Source organism: Cnephaeus nilssonii, assembly GCF_951640355.1.
Source record: "Cnephaeus nilssonii genome assembly, chromosome: 2".
NCBI classification, from domain to species: domain Eukaryota; kingdom Metazoa; phylum Chordata; class Mammalia; order Chiroptera; family Vespertilionidae; genus Cnephaeus; species Cnephaeus nilssonii.
The window spans coordinates 4303404-4320784 of NC_137073.1; the positions used below are offsets into that span (position 1 = coordinate 4303404).

Genomic DNA, 17381 nt, shown 5'->3' on the forward strand with positions numbered 1-17381 from the left:
TGTTCATGGAAAGTCAAAAATTAAATGTGTCCCCACAACACTCAAGATGAACACAGCAGTCCTCCGCATTCAATGTCATGGCCGTTCCGGAAAGAAAGGGCCCAAGTTCAGTGCCATCCATGCTTCTGGCTGCCATCCAGGAGGGAGGCTGGAGTGAGCTTTGCCCTGGGTGACACTCTCCTCGTCACTGATTAACCAGCTCTGGAGGAAGGCTGCTCCACCAGCATCCTGCTCTGCCTGGAGCGGACACCTGGCCAAGCACTGGTGAGCAGGAAACATGTCCTCTCGCTACCACCAAGCGGCTAGTGACAGCTACCTGGAGCTCCTGAAGGAGGCCACCAGGAGAGATCTGAACCTCTCTGACGAGGATGGCATGACGCCCACACTCCTGGCCGCCTACCACGGGAACCTGGAAGCCTTGGAGATAATCTGCAGCAGAGGGTGAGCGCAACCTCAACTTCCCCCGGAAACTGTTTGCGTAGGATCTGGCAGACCAGCAGCACGAGCAGGGAATTCAGTGAAAATACTTTACCCTCTTTCTAGACTAAATAATTGTCTTTTTGGAGAAAGGGGGAACATTGCCTAGAGATGCTCTCTTTGCTCAGAGAACTGGCAACGGGGGCTGGCTTGTCCTCTGTGAGCGCATGAGGGAAGAAACCCTGAACTCTATGGTATGTTATCACCCCCATGGGGAGGATATTTTAATTCTGTGCCTTAAAGAATGTTGTCCATAACATAAATGGTTGCCCCTTTAAAAAAGAGATCACTGTTTTACTTGGTTTTAAGATGTCAACCCTGACTGGAAACAATGATGTCATTTTATTTTATTATCTATGCCATTAAAATCCCATAGCCTTCTGTTAACTCTTAATCCCAGGGCGGGTCCATGATTCTTAGATGAAGTTGCTGACTTTACAAGCTGTATAAGGGACCTTAAGTCTGTCTTACCTTCATTACCTCTCTGGCAGTCAGACACATACAAGCACACCCCCTCCCGCCTCCTACAAATTCTAGCTCAGGAGCCAGCTAGCTTTTTTCTTCTGCGTGTTAACAGAGGGGCCAGGCCGTGTTGGCAATTATAACCCAGAGGGGTAAAAAAAGAAAAAAGTATAAACAAAGGAGCCCAGTGAGTTTATTTCAATTCAACACATGTTTATTTATACACATCAGGTTTGTGTCAGCCATTCTGCTAGCTGCTGGGGATGCTGCAGTCAACAAGAGACACATACTGTCCTCATGGTGATCGGATTTAAGAGAGGAAGACAGAAATTAAGTCATGTATGTGCTACAAAGGGGGTGAGCAAAGGCTTTTCGGAGCATTTCAGTGGGAATTTGAAGGATGAGAAGGAGTTGGCCAGATGAAGGTGGAAGGAAGAGTGTTTCCACGTGAGAGCACTGTGCAGTCTCGGAACTGAAGAAGTTGAGTATGGCTGGTCATGGTTTGAGGGAGAGGCGCCAATTGTAAGAGACAAGACCAGATCACAAGAGCCTTGCAAACTGTGACGGGGCACGGGCAGCATTGCCATGGGTCTGCACAGGGCCGCCGCCGGGTAGATTTGTGTTTGCCAGATGTGCTCAAGCAGCTGTGCAGCCATGAGAGAGAGCCTGGCCGCTCTTAATGGTCTAGAGGAGAGATGAGCAAGGGTAGGGCAGTGCTAATGGGAGATATGGATGGGTTTGATGGCAGTTTGGATGCACAACTCAGTATGATTGACTGGATGTTGGGGCAGGTGGATAAAGGAGCAGGAGGATCAAGGCCCCGGGTTCTGGCTTCAACATCTTGGGAGTGTCGGCACCCTCTATTGAAGCGGGGGCACTTTAGGAAAAGTTAGAAGAAAAGAAGGCAGTGGACAGAGTTTCTGAGTTGAGAACTGATTGAGGAAGTCAGTGGAATGGCGCTTTCCCGTGCCTTCTGCTGATGACACCCTGCCCCACCCCCGTCAATCAGCCTTCTCCGGATCATAACACCCTGCCAGCTCTCCCCTCTCCCAAACATTCTCCTCTACTCAGTGTTCCCCCTCTGCTCCAAACGCACGATGGCAGCTCCTTCTCAACCGCGGAGGCCCTTGCCCCCTCTGAGGTCCAATTTAAATGGCAACGGCAATGCCTAGGTTCTCTCTCTCTCCCTTCCTCCCTCCCTCCCTCCTCCTCCCTCTCTATCTCTGTCTCTCCCCTTTGGTATGCCTAAACATTATCTTACTCTTATTATTCTGCTGGTCTTTATTTATGACAAATGTAACTTAAGCTGAACCTAGAAAATAAACCATATATATGCACACAAATTATAAAAGAAAAATGTTGTATAATGTCATGCTATTAACAGTTGTATGTTATATATATATATGGTGTGTGTGTATATATATATATATATATATGGTGTGTGTGTGTATATATATATATATATATATATATATATATATATATATATAGTGTGTGTATATATATCCTCTCTAATAAAATGGTAATATGCAAATTAACCATCACTCCGCTACATAAGCCACGCCCACCAGCCAAGCCACGCCCACCAGCCAATCAGGGCGAGTATGCAAATTAACCCCAATCCAAGATGGCTACAGCCACAGAGAGCAAGGTTTCCCAGGTAACAGAGGAAGCCAAGCTTTCCATAGCCGTTGCAGGCCTAAGCTTCCACTCAAGCTACAAAGTTTCAATTATAGAAGGTAAACAAATTCAAACAAATGGCGGCAGAATGGAGCCTGAGAGAGCAGGCCAGGGTTGCCGGCGGCAACAGGGGAAGCAAAGCTTTCCGCACACCCTGGCCGGGCTCACCCGCTTAAGGCTACAAAGTTTCAATTGTAGAAGGTGAATTAACGCCACAGAGATGGCTGCTGCCCTGGAGGGAGCCCCAGGCTTGGCTCCACTCCAGGCTACAAAGTTTCAATTGTAGAAGGAAAATAAGTTCCAGATACCAGGGCCTCTGCTTGGGTTGCCAGGGGGCATGGCCCGCCTGCAAACCACCAAAGGCCCCTCGCTCAGGCCGCTCCACGCCCCAAGGGAACCCTACCCTGATCCGGGACACCCTTCAGGGCAAACCAGCTGGCCCCCACCCATGCACCAGGCCTCTATCCTATCTAATAAAAGAGTAATATACAGATTGGTCATCACTGCAACACACAATATAGCTGCCCCCATGTGGTCAAAGATCCTGCCCCCATGTGGACACAAGATGGCCACCACAAGATGGCCAGCAGGAGAGGGCAGTTGGGAGGCACCCGGCCTGCAAGGGAGGGCAGTTGAAAGGGACCAGGCTTGCAAGGGAGGGCAGTTGGAGGTGATCAACCCTGCAGGAGAGGGAAGTTAGGGGTGACCAGGCCGGCAGAGGAGGGAAGTTGGGGGCAAACAGGCTGGCAGGGGAGCAGTTAAGCATCAACCAGGCTGGCAGCGGAGTGGTTAGGGGGTGATCAGGCTGGCAGGCAGAAGTGGTTAGGGGCAATCAGGAAGGCAGGCAGGCTAGCAGTTGGGAGCCAGCAGTCCTGAATTGTGAGAGGGATGTCCGACTGCCCAGGGCAGTCGGACATCCCTCCAGGAGTCCCAGATTGGAGAGGGTACAGGCTGGGCTGAGGGACAACCCCCCGCCGTGCACGAATTTCGTGTACCGGGCTTCTAGTATATGTACATATATACATGTATAGATATTATATAAATGTGTTTATATTTATACTCACACACACAAAATGATATCTAAGTAGACATTTTTGGTAGCATCATTTTTTTAACCCTCAGTATATAATGACAATTTTTCTGTGTGACTATATATTCTTTTATAATTTAACTAAAGGCCTGATGCACGAAGATTCGTGCAAGAATGGGCCTTCCTTTCCCTGGCTGCAGGCACCGCCTTTGCTCGGGCCGGGGCCGCCTTTCCGCCTTTCCACACTGCCCAGAGGCCCGGAGCCACTGGGGCGGTGCAAAACGCCTGTGTCATCGCCATGGCGATGATGCAAGCATCCTGCCCCACCCCTGGCTGCTCAGCACCTGCATATGCAAATTAACCCGCCATCTTTGTTGGGTTAATTTGCATACTCACTCCTGATTGGCTGGTGGGCATCGTGAAGGTATGGTCAATTTGCATCTTACTCTTTTATTAGTGTAGATTTTCAGATACTTGTTATTCGAGGTAGTAAATATATTTCTTACTAAGTCTCTTTTTTGGATAAATAATCTGTTTCCCATTATTTAAACACTGCTGTGATGAGTACATTTGTACATAAATCTTTGCTCTCATTTTCTTGAGGATAAATTCTTCAAAGTGAGATTTAAATGCTTTTTTGTATATATTGACTAATCATTCTTTAGAAAGTAAGTACACATTTTTGTCAATATCGTAGGTCCAAAATGATATATCACAGTGGCTTTAATGCTCCCTTCTTTGGTTACAGTGAAGTTGAAAATTCTTTTTTATGTTTAGTGGCCATATTTCTACTTTTGTGAACTGTGTGTGTATAACCTTCTCCCACTTTTTAAACAATTTTTTCCATTACTTTTCAGAGAGAGTGAAAGGGAGGGAAGGAGAGAGAAAAAGAGAGAGAGAGAGAGAGAGAGAGAGAGAGAGAGAGAGAGAGACATTGATGTGAGAGAGACACATCGAGAGAGTGATGAGGGACACATGGATTGGTTGCCTCCTGCATGAGCCCCTACCAGGGCGGGGAGGGAGCCTGCAAGCCCAGCTGGGGCCTGTCCCATGTTTTTATTGAGGTCTTTAACATTTCTCATTGATTCATAAAAAATTATTTTTAAAGTTATAATACCAGTCTTTTGTCATTATGCTACAAATATTTTCACAATTCATAATTCACATTTTTACAACAAATATTTTAAATATAAATGAAAATATATTTTAGCAGTTTTTACATTTTATTTATTTTGTGAAGTATTTATTTTGAATACTTAATTCATATATTCTTTATTTTGATTTAAGGCTTGAGGTTTTGATCTCACTATACCTTTCCCAAGTAGTTAATCATTTATCCCAACACAATTTGCATATAGTTCACCCTTTCCCCATTTATTTGACAAGGTAATTTCTCTCGATGTAATCTCAAAATCCAGTCCATTAAGTTGTATGTATTAAACACTGTGGGCAAACAAATTCTCCTGACCCTACTCCTCCTAGTCCTTCCTTCTCAACTCTTGTCTTCGGATCGGTTCTAGCATATCTCAGATTTTGTTTCCTTTTCCCAGAAGCATTTAAGACTGGTTGTGTTGAGTTGGCCTGGTATAGGCTGAAAAAAATGTTTTTTGAGGGTTTTCCTAAGTCACCTCCCATTTTGACCATAGCCAATCTTCAGGAATCTGTGTGAGATCCAATTGCCAATTAGATTTAAGGGGGCTAAAAAGGGAAACCAATTAAAAATTGAATTTAGAAGTTAATCAGTCACTGAGGTCTATTCCAGTCTGATGATTTCAGTGTTTATCTGTCACTACCCAATTGAGACCTTAGACCATGAGGTGACTATAAACTCTGCCTTTGTTAAAAAACTGTTTTTCTTTCTTTGTTAAATTTAATGATGGCAAGTAATAATTACACTTGTCATTCTATACAGGAAAGATGGTCCCAATTACACAAAATGCTATTTTGTTTTTAAAATGTTCATGAACTTTTTAAAATTTTATTTCATTTTCTAAAATGGAAACGTTTCCTTCCTCTCTGATTTTTAAAGGAAGACTACTTATTGTAACATTTCATATTCTATTGGAAAGATACATTTAATAAAATAAAAACCACATCAATCCTCACAGTCATCAACATTTAAGTGTATGTCCTCCCAGACTTTCCCTGTGAGAACAAGCTCACACTCGTATACTTACCCCATGAAGAGGGCAATCATATTATACAAACTCTTCTAAAACCTGCTTCTAATTATTTGGCGATACATCATGGACCACTTGCACTTAAAGAGTCGAGATCCTGCCTATTTTTAATGGCTACCTGGTGCTTGTTTTATGATTTCCTCATAATTTGGTTAATCAGTGTCTTGTTCACGATGTTTAGTTTAAATCCAGTCTTTGTTATAGATAATTTAGAACAAACATCCTTGACGTTCATCTTTGCACGAGGATGTGGTATTTCCTTAGGATGGATTCCCAGAGGCAGCTTGTTGATTGAAGAGCATGCCCTGTGCTGGAGGCTGTGCACATGCTGGGCCGGAACACGGCCTTTATGTGTCCTCCAGCTTCGTCCGTCCCCACCTCCTGCCCAGCGGGACTGCTATTCTTAATCGCTGCCTATCTGACAGGCACATACAGGATGGGTATTGTTTTCATTGGAATTTCTTTGATTATTAGTGAGTCTTAATATTCCTTCTTATGTGGAAAAACATCTTTGAAAGAATTATTTTTTTTTTCTGAGAAAGAAATTCACACAAAGTCAAACCAACTTCCAAAAGGGAAATTGAAATGGAACAGATGTTCATAGTAATTTAATATAAGCAAATTGCCTATTTAGTGACAATAGGAGCAATCCAGCTGTAAAAAGTATCGCCCTAATGTACTGATTGACCAAAATGCAAGGGCAAAATATGGTTATTTAAAAATCTTTTTGGTGAGTTTCTCTTTTAGAAAAAAAGGGGAGATAGGAAAAAAATCAACATGACTAAATGTATCCCCAGGAAACCATATAATATCAGTATTGGACTCACTGAGGTGGGACCAGTTTGTGAATACCTGGATGGACGTGTATTATGATTCCATTGAGAAATATAAAAGACACCCAGGGTTGAACGACAAAGACTGAGTTTTGAAGACCTCAGGAAACCTGTCACTAGAAAATATTTTGCTCTAAGTTGCACATCCATTTGGAAAGTTGTTCATCAGTAGAATTTCTTCAAGTGGACATACCCGAATGCACCGGGACATGAGTCATTTTACTGACAGCTTCCTCTGTAAACTTGGAATTTTGCATTCAAAATATTCTTAACAGAAGACCCATTTTAAAAAAAATTATTGATTCCAGAGAGGAAGGGAGAGAGATAGAAAGATAGAAACGTCAATGATGAGAGAGAATCATGGATGGCTGCCTCCTGCATGCCCCCTACCCGGGCATGTGCCCTTGGCCACAATCGAACCTAGGACCCTTTAGTCTGCAGGCCGACACTCTGTCCACTGAGCCAAACCGGCTGGGGCAGAAGACCCATCTTTGCTATCACCTCAGGTTTTCTCCATGTTACTCCTCCTATCTTGAGAGGATCATTTAAGATCCCTTGAGATAAAAAATTCCACTACTCTGTGGCTTGAAGTGTGTAGATTTAACTCAAGCTTCTTTTTTTGTTTTGTTTTGTTAATCCTCACCAGAGGATATTTTTTCCCATTGATTTTTAGGGAGAGTGGAAAGGGGGAGGGGAGACAGAGAGAGAAGAACACTGGTGTGACACATCAATTGGTTGTCTCCCACACACGCCCCAGCTGGAATTGAGGCTGTAAACAAGGAAGTACGTGCCCTTGACCAGAATTGAATCCGAGACCCACCAATCCGCAGACAGAAACTCCAACCCCTGAGCCAAACCGGCTGGGGCTAACCCAAGCTTCTTAATACCCTTTAACATCCCACCACAGCTCCTCCTCTCAATAATTTCTTTTATAATTTACCCAATCCCAAGACTAATTTCAGACAAATTCCTCAGTATGCTTTTGTTATATTTATAGTAATGTCTTCAGCGTTTTACCACCTCTCTTTTTTTGTCTTTTAAATGTGGTGTTTGGTTAAAGTAAATAACTGTGCTGCCCTTGAGAGGTTTCCTTTGGTCCAAGACAGTGGTCGGCAAACTCATTAGCCAACAGAGCCAAATATCAACAGTACAACGATTGAAATTCCTTTTGAGATCCAGGTTTTTTAAACTTAAACTTCTTCTATCGCCACTTCTTCCAAATAGACTCGCCCAGGCCGTGGTATTTTGTGGAAGAGCCACACTCAAGGGGCCAAAGAGCCACATGTGGCTCGCGAGCCGCAGTTTGCCAACCACGGGTCCAAGACAAGTAACTCAGGCTGTGCCCAGAGCCCCTGCCCCTGGAAAGCAGCCACCCAGCTCAACTGTGTCATCTCATAGTTCCGTCCCTCCTCTTTGAACAGCTCCGTGCACTCTGCTCACGTGTAAGAAAACTCGGGGTTCCCCACCTGCGGCGGTAATGTCACCCGTGCGCGCCTGCTCCCGTGGCTCTCTGCTCAGGAGGCTGCCAGCCGCCAGCTTACGGGCTGGCTCTAGCCCAGAGATCGTTTTATTTGGACTTCATTGTCTTTTCCTTTTTTATTTGAGCCAACATTTAAAAATCAAAAAGTTTCTCATGAAATCCTGGATTTCTGGCTTGAACACTGGAAGTTCTGGCAATACTGTGCCTGCTGTTTCCAAGTAGCACTCAGCCACAGCGGAGCGCAGGCCTGCGTCTTCCTAGAGAGAGCTTGGGAGGACAAAGCTGGCCTGTTCCCTCCTCACACCACCCGCTCTGCCTCTTCAGGTTGAGGTTGAGACTCCTGCCAGGAGATGTAGAGGCCACAAAGGACAAAAAGACACAGGCCCTGCCCCGGCCAGGTGGCTCAATGGGTTGGAGCATCATCCCACACACCAAAAGGTCATGGGTTCAATTCCCAGTCAGAGCACATTCCTAGTGTCAGATTGGAGCTGCTCAGGAATTAGGTGGATGCAGCGAGCAAGAGGGGAGTTCATTAGAGGGAATGGGGATGGAGCCACACCCGGGAAGGTTAGGACTCCGCCTCAGCTGTCCTTGGGGTTGAATTTTATGTGCAAAAATTGCAAGGGATGGAGGCTGGGGATGTACGTGTTCCAGTATGATTGGATGGAGTTCGTTGTCCTTCAGCCCATTAGTGCTGGCCGTGAGGCTGCGGCTGCAGGCGCGTTGTCACCGGTGGCCTGCTGCCTGGCCCTCCGTGCCGCTGCCTCCTGTTGTGCCGGGTCGGGTGGCCGCAAGCTGTCCCATGAAATGAGGCTCGGCCACTGTCTCGTTCGGGACTTTCTAGTCCATCTGAGCCAAGTGTCCTCTGCTGGCCTGTCACCTCGCTTGCAGGTTTGATCCTCTTTCAGTTCTCACATTGATGCCTCTCTCTCTCTCTCTCTCTCTCTCTCTCTCTCTCTCTCTCTCTCTTTCTCTCTCTCTCTCCACTACTCTGCTGTAAAAAGGAAGAAAATTTTATCTTTTGCAACAGCACAGATGAAAAACATTAATGTAGGTGAAATAAGTCAGTCAGAGAAAGACAAATACCATATGATCTCACTTGTATGTGGAATTTAATGAACAAGCTGAACTACCAAGCAAAATAGAGACAGACTCATAGATAGAGAGCAGGCAGACAGCCCGGTGCGGGGGGGGGGGGGGGGGGGGGGGGCGGGGGCGGAGGTGAGGGTTAGGGTTAGGGTTAGGGTTAGGAGTGCTGGGGGGTAGAAGTATTGAGCAAAAGTGAAAAAAAAGAGAGAAAGAGGTGATTGTGGAATGAGAGGAGGGTAGGTGGAAGTGGAAGAGGGCATAGAAGGAATAAATGGTGATAAAATTTTTTTAATTAAAAAGAATTTAAAAAGCCAATAAAATCCTATCTAATAAAACAGTAATATGCAAATCATCACTCTGCTACATTCACAAGCCACGCCCACCAGCCACGCCCACCAGCCAATCAGAAAGCGAATATGCAAATACACCCAACCAAGTTGGCTGCAGCCTCGGAGAGTGGCCATGGTTGGAACTGGGCGATTGGAGGCGAAGATCAGAGGGGAAGATCGGAGCCAGCTGGGGTCCCCCACAGGCGATCAGAGCCAGTTGGGGGTCCCCTGCAGGCAATAGGAGCCAGCTGGGGTCCCCTGCGGGCGATCAGAGCCACCTGGGGGTCCCTGCCCAGAGCCCAAGTCTCGGCCAGAGGCTTGCAGCCTTGGCCGTGGGTGGAGCCGGGCGATAGAGCCAGCTGGGGTCCCTGCCCAGGGCCCGAGCCTCAAACAGAGGCTTTAGGCCTTGGCTGCGGGTGGAGCTGGGCCAGCGGAGCCAGCTGGGGTCCCCTGTGGCGATGGGAGCCAGCTGGGGGTCCCTGCCCAGGGCCCAAGCCTCAGCCAGAGGCTTGCAGCCTTGGCCGTGGGTGGAGCCGGGCGATAGAGCCAGCTGGGGTCCCCTGCAGGCAATCGGAGCCAGCCGGGGGTCCCCTGCCAAGGGCTGGAGGCTTTAGGCCTTGGCAGGGGCGGAGCTGGAGATCACAGGAGATAGGTGTGAACTACAGAGGAAACACCTTTTCTGACCGCTCATTGGCTAAGCTCCCTGTATGCCACTGGTAATATTCTTAGTAACTTGGGTATAAGAATCCAAAAAGGTGATCTAGGTCTTTTCCACCACACTTCTGGAGAAAAAAACGAAGGTCCGCTGCTGGAGGGCTAAGAAATATCATAACCTGCCCTACACGGTTTGGCTCAGTGGATAATGCCTAGGTTTGCCAACCGCAGAGTCCAGGTTAGATTCTGATCAAGGGCATGTACCTAAGTTGCAGGCTCCTCCCTGGCTGGGGCCCAGGTCAGGGCTCAGGAAGGAGGCAAGCAATCTAAGTATTCCTCTCACTTTGATGTTTCTGTCTTTCCCTTTCTCCTTCACATTCTCTAAAAGTCAATGGAAACATATACTCAGGTGAGGATAAAAAAAAAAGAAAGAAAGAAATGTCATAGTCTATGAAAGACACATCTTGAAAATGCCTAAAGAAAGTTGTCATTTTTTCCTGGTGAAGGGACTGGAGTCCGTGTTGATGAAAACACCTTGGTGGCTGTGGTGACTAGCAGTGGCTCCAGCAGCAGGGTGATGGGGCTGGTGCCTTCCCCTGACCAGCCCGGTTGTCTCTCACAAAAGGAGGCCAGACTGCGTCTTAGACCCGCTCCTTAGGGGTAGCGGGCCTAAGCCATCAGTAGGACATCCTCTGAGGGCTCCCAGTATGTGAGAGGGGGCAGGCTGGGCTGAGGAGAACCCCCCCCCACACCCAGTGCACGAATTTCGTGCACCGGGCCCCTAGTAAATCAATAAAACCATATCCTTGGGTGAGGATTGAAAAAAAGGAAGAAACAAAGAGGGCCGCAGGCTTTGCCCTCTGAGGTATGTTATCTACCTAGGGAGGCAGGGCATAAACCTCTGACAAAGCGGTACGTCTGTGCGTGGGCTGCAGGAGGCTGCCGGATGGTGAGGGGAAGCTATGCCGAATCGGGGTCAGGAGTTCTGAGACAAGGGAAATGGTAATGGGTGATGTTCATTGAAGGCTCACTGTGCGCCAAGCGCTTCTCTAACGATTGGACATTAACTTACTCACACAGGATGCTGTGAGCAGGTCATACTGTCCTCAGGTTGCAGATGGGGAAACTGAGTCCTCAAGCAGTGGAGCCATCACTGGGAATGCAGAAAGCTGAGGTGTGAGCATGGCTGTGTGGTGCTGGCGGCTCCTTCGCCGGCTCTTGGTCTTGTTTCACTCCTCTGTAATATCCTCAGCTTCCTGCTCCAAGAGGAAGATCGGGTTGGTTGTTGGGGGGCAGTGGGCGGGGCAGTGAATGTATAAGAGCTTGTAATTGAAAGGCATGAAGAGGCCAGGGTTTCCACAGGGAAGCTAGGAATCTGACTCATGAAATTGGTGGAGTCTGGTTAGGCCACATTAACTGGTACAGCTCTTCTCAGCCCGGCAGTGAGCTGGCAATCAGGGGATCCCGATTATCATTTAGGAAGTCTGGGCTGGGCCCTGAGGCCCTGTATTATCAGAATTCTCCGCGTGATGTGGGGCCAGGGCCATGGGCAACAATAGGGATCACTTTACTTTCCATTTGTGCCTGTTTGTACCTCAAGCCCGGGGGTGGGGTGGGGGAACCGGGTGCAGGACTTCAGTAGGCATGCATCGACGTCACAGATCTTCAATGAGCACCTACCATGGCCGTCTCTGTACCAGGAATGGGTCTCTGGCCTGAATATCATCTACTAGTGCCCCCAATTCCACCGTAAACCACCGCAGAACTCCTCACATGTGTGACACTGTAATCGCATGGAAGCAGCGGAGGGCTCGGTGGACATGTTCCTGTGGATAATGGCTGCTTTGCTTTGCTCTGTGGACTCAGGGGAGGGTGGGAGTGGAGTGCTGGAAACCGCCCTAGTAGCTCATGAAAGATGACTGCTCAATTTCTGGGAAGTTTGACAGTAAAACACAAACATTATTAATAAAATTATATAAACCCATAATTTAAAGAATTATATTTAGAAGTACTAAAAATGATTTATTTCCTAATTATTTTACTATTATTTCTTCTCTTAAGATTATACATGCCTATTCTATCTATATGATGGGAATAACATATAATGGTGTGTTATTGCACATCCTCCCAATTCCATGTCCAGGAATGTTGCATAAGTAGCTTGAAACTCACTATGGGGTTGTGTTTACACCACGTAAATTGGCACACATCATAAATCAGGGCTTTGATTGTTTCCTGGGTGAGCCAGTTGTGAAACATTTGCTGGGGAAATCTTAATTAATCTAAGTTACATGTCGCAGCTCACTTTCCCTCTGATTAGGCATGTGAACCAATTCCGGCCAATGAGACACGAAAGCTGCTTTTTGAGGGAATGTTTTGGAAATATTTTCTTGCTTAAAATGAATGAGACCCAGGGTAGAAATGGGCTCTTTCTGTTTCTGGCCACGCGATGTCCGGACGTGACATACCTAGACTTTCAGTAGTTACCTTGTAACAATGCCAAGGCAGGATTAACAGGTACTGTTATTCATTTGTTTATTTATTTGGACCTTATATTCAGAGAAAACAATGAGCTGTATTTTTGATATTTTCTCTTCTAGAGGGGACCCTGATAGATGCGACATCTGGGGAAATACTCCTCTACATTACGCAGCCTCCAATGGTCATGCCCACTGCGTCTCGTTCCTGATCAACTTTGGTGCCAACATCTTTGCCTTGGACAACGACTTTCAGTCTCCACTGGATGCCGCTGCCGGCAGAGAGCAGAATGAGTGTGTTGCTCTCCTGGATACGGCAGCCACTGCCCAGAACATCATGAACCCCAAGAAGGTCGCCCGGCTGAAGGAGCAGGCTCAGAAGAATGCCAGGCGGCAGGTCAGAGAGTGCGAGAGGCTGCAGCAGAAGCACCAGAACAAGATGGCCCGCACCTACACAAAGCAGGAAGCAGGCACGCTCTCTAGGTCTTCCCTTCCCAATTCTTCTGCTCCCGGCACGTTTGGGTCACTGTCTAAGAGCATTAAAGGCACCTTCAAGATTCAGTTCAAGAAGAATAAAGGTACGGCGGAGCAGGGAGGGCAGGGGTGCCCAAACGGGCAGAGGAATGTGATGCAAGTGTTCAGCGAGGAGGAGGAAGACACATTCTCAGGGGAGTCCAGAGAGAAGCTCTCAGCAGAGGACAGCTGTGCCCAACACGAATCCATTCTCAGCCGTCCAGGTCTAGGGACTATTGTTTTTAAAAGGAACAGAATGGTGAGTCCTGAAGACATGTCAGACGACAAGAGAGAGCTGGGGTTTAAAGTGTCCAGTGAACTGTTTCAGCGACAAGGAGCAGCACAGCCTGAGGAAGCAGAGGCTGGCGAAGAGGGAGATGAAAGCAGCTGGGAAGATGCCTTGCCTTGGGATGAGGATGTGGTGGAGTGGGAAGAAGACGTGGTGGATGCTACGCCCCTGGAAGTGTTCTTGCAGTCCCACCATCTGGAACAGTTCCTTCCGTTTTTCATGAGAGAGCAGATTGACCTAGAAGCTCTATTGCTTTGCTCCGACGAAGACCTTCAGAGCATACAAATGCAGCTGGGTCCCAGGAAGAAAGTTCTGAATGCTATAAACAGAAGGAAGCAAGTGCTCCAGCAGCCTGGCCCACTGGTGGACACCAGCCTGTGATGGCGTGCTGGGCCAGCAGGGGGAGCCGCAGCGGGGCAAGGCAGTGCCCACTGGGTGCACCCCAGGCAGTACCTGCTCTCCACTGAACGCCACAGCTGGGGATGGTGCTGGGGTTTTGGAGATGCACACCTAAAAGTTTGAGGGCCAAACTGTACTCTGAGAAAGTCTCTATACCTATACAAATAAACCACCAGGGAGAAACTCAAGGAGACCTGGGAATAAAAAATGACGTTTCTCTTCAGTTTTATTTTTAATATTTATGAATATGGAAAGGGTTAAATGGATGGCAGAGAAAAAGACTTTACTTTTCCAACTCTAGATTTAAGATTTCAACTCTCATCACACTGCTTTTTACTTTCTGATTCTCGTGGCCTGGGGATTCTAACTCCAGTTCTGTCCTTAGCTCTACTTTGTTTACTGGCGGAGATCAAAGTTCCTTCATTGGTGTGAGATCTGACACCCAACTGAAATGTGTCTAAACCTTTAACACAGTGGTTCCCAAAGTGGAGCTCATACCCCACAGGGGGCTCAGTTTGATTTGTAAGGGGGGCAATTCGAGAATGAGTTATTAACCATGAATTTTTTGTAGTTCTTATGGTTCTAGAGGCCTCATATACAGTATATAAATATATTTTGTGACATATTTATGCATTTTAGTTCTCTATTACTTGTTTTGAAACTGTATTTGCTATTTTTTATATCACATCATATTATTTTTTAAAACAATTTCTTAGTGATTTCTTCCTCAGCACTTCAACTGTCCTTTCGTTCTTTTATTTTTCTCTTTCATGGGTGCCATGTTCTTTGGAAGCTTGTTTAGACCAAGTTCATGGCCTTTTAGGCTTCCTGCACATGAACAGGAGTTCACTTTTTGAATAATAAGAATTCTATGTCACGGGGGGGCGGGGGAGGGAAGGGCATCAGGATGTTAGAGATGCTTAGGTGGGGCCTGGCCAAAGAAAGGTTGGGAACCACTGCTCTAACAGAAGTCTACATGCTTGCAAGTAAAGAAAGTGGATCTACATACTTCTGCCTGAGTACCCAGACAGGGTGCCAGGTAGGGAGAGTGAAGAGAGAACTAGATAGAATATAGGGTACCTGCTATGGACTGAACTGTGTTTCCCCCAAATTCATATACTAATGCCCTACCCGCCAATGTGACTGGATTTGGAGATAGGACCTTCATCAAAGAGGTGATTAAAGTTAAATGGGGTCATAGGGTGGGGCCCCAGTCCCATATGACTGGTGCCCTTAAAAGGAGAAGAGACACCAGGGGTGCACACACACAGGGAAGAGGCCCCGTGAGGGCACAGCAACAGGACGGCCATCTGCGACCCAGCACGAGGGGCCTCAGGAGGAACCAGGCCGGCCGGCACCTGGGTCCTGGACTCCCAGCCTTCAGAGCTGTAGGAAACTCAAGTTCTGTGTCTAAGCCGCCCCGTCTGTGGTATTTTGTTATGAGAGCCTGAGCAAGAGGGTGGGAAGAGGGGAAAGAAATGTACAGGGGACAAAGGCAGGCTTATTTGATGGTTTTTCTAAGAGTGCTTACCCTCTGAAACTTAAAAGGAAAGATACCTAGGTTCTTTGTAAGGAAAATTTGATTGTAAAAGTAAACTTTACATTTTCTTGCTCACTGCGTGCCCCTTTCATTTCCTGTTGCCCATCCCCGTTGGTGCATGTCTGAGTCCACGCAGCTTCTGTAATGTAAGTGGGCAACATTGCTCGGACATTTTTTGAGTGGCAAGCTCAAATTCAAACCAAAGCCTTACTGAATAGTGAAGCTTCGCCAAGTTTTTAGAGCCAGACTTACATCCGGTGACATTCACCATCCGTTACGTGTATAAGGCAGAAACCGTGGTTTCTTCAGCATGCCTCCTGCTCATGCACCAGTTTGGTCTGGGTGTTTCGGGAGGCACCACTGAGGACGAAAGCACAGGGAGGGGTCTGATGGACAGTTGGCTGGATTCAGAGAGGGTCAGTCTTCAAACAGATAACAATGTACGAAGGGAAGTTTACAAATACTGCATTTTGTTGGTCTGGAATAAGCTGAAGTTGTATTTGCTTTCCATAATGCGCACAAAAGCAGTGGTCGCCTGGAAGGCACTCGCACCCGAGCCTGCCTCTGTTAGGCTTGTATTGCAGGTGCCGGACCCTGTCTCCGTGTCCCCGGGTCTGCCTGAGACTTGTTGCTGGGCGGTAGCAGAGGCCACCTGGGAGAGCTGCTGCTAACAGACAGGGTGCTTCCCGGTGGTGCGTTGCGCACGCTCCTCAGAGGTAAACTTAATGAAGCCTGCTGACGTCTAGCAATCAGGAGGCAGCGTGGGCTGGAACCCCCTCGCCCCTCGCAGGATGAAGGCAGAGGGTGGAACGCCCCGGTGCTTGAGAGAACTGGGAAAGGCAGGCGGTGGAAATGCTGCTGGAACTCAGCCTGTACGATTTCGTTCTGCTTCATCGAGGTGACCCTTTCTAGTTGGGATTGTCTGTGCTGCCCTGCTGGAGGAGGGGTAGCAATTGGCTCAGCAAATACGGGGGAGGGGGCGTGTGTTTGCCCAGAACTGAACGCTCTCACCGTGATTACCCCTCGGCCTTCGTGTGGATTCTGGGATGAGATAGGAGGGTATGGCTCTGAAGGACACATGGATTTCAATAAAAATCCCATCCAAGTGCTGGGTTAGAAAGGGGGCAGTGTGTCACCACAGTGAATAACAGCCTCTGTGAGGCCAGGAGGGCCATTGGAAGTGTGTGTTTTGAACAGCTGCATTTTACTTTAATTACAGTGGCCCAGCTGGTCGAGTCCATGGGCTTATCAACCATTCCCTGAACTAAAGGCTAAATGCTATGTCTGTGATGATCACTGGCTCAACATATATGAACAGAAGAGTCAGAAGTAGCGTGGAGCCTACATGTCAGGGAGCAAATGAAGCGAAGTAAAGGGTTCCCTCTTCCCTGTCAGAGAGGCCAGGCCCGCCTCATGCCGGGCACACGTCTCTCAGCCACGGTGCCAGGCTCCGGACTGGGCACGTGACAGCGATGGGCCTGCACGCCTCAGTTCTGGGACTCAGCTGCTGAGGAAGAGCCCGTCTCTGCTGGGGCTGCTGGAGGGACCGACTGAGGCAGGTGCTGCCGGCCACCGCCCGGCCCCCGGGGACCTGCTGATGGCGGAGCCAGCCCTGCAGGAGCCCGAGCGGAGGGGATCAGCCAGCCGGCGTCTTGCTGGCACCTGGAGCGCAGGGGCAGCTGTGGCCGAGCATGGCCTGTGTCCTTCTTACTACGCCATCAACAAACGCCATTCCTTGTCGTGGCCGCACTCAGGTTACGGCGGGGAGTTGTGGTCCCCAGCACCGGTCACCAACACAGAAGCCACGCTGTTCCCCAGCCTTCAGCTGGAAGAAGCAAAGGCTCCGTGATGTCTGCTTCCACTTACATGAAAGCCCAGAGGGCGAGTCCGTAAGGCGGGAAAGCAGGTTGGTGGTTGCCGGGCGGGGAAGGAGGGATCTGGGGTCTCCT

General features: G+C 47.9%; 1 protein-coding gene across 1 annotated transcript; it reads left to right on the forward strand.

Moving 5' to 3' along the window:
* Positions 1-264: 264 nt before the first annotated feature.
* ANKS4B (ankyrin repeat and sterile alpha motif domain containing 4B) lies at positions 265-13874 on the forward strand (the record flags this gene model as incomplete). The annotated part of the gene is made up of 2 exons (XM_079795722.1): positions 265-441; positions 12815-13874. The coding sequence occupies exons 1-2, from the start codon at positions 278-280 to the stop codon at positions 13872-13874; spliced, it is 1224 nt and encodes a 407-aa protein (XP_079651848.1). The 5' UTR covers positions 265-277.
* Positions 13875-17381: the final 3507 nt, after the last annotated feature.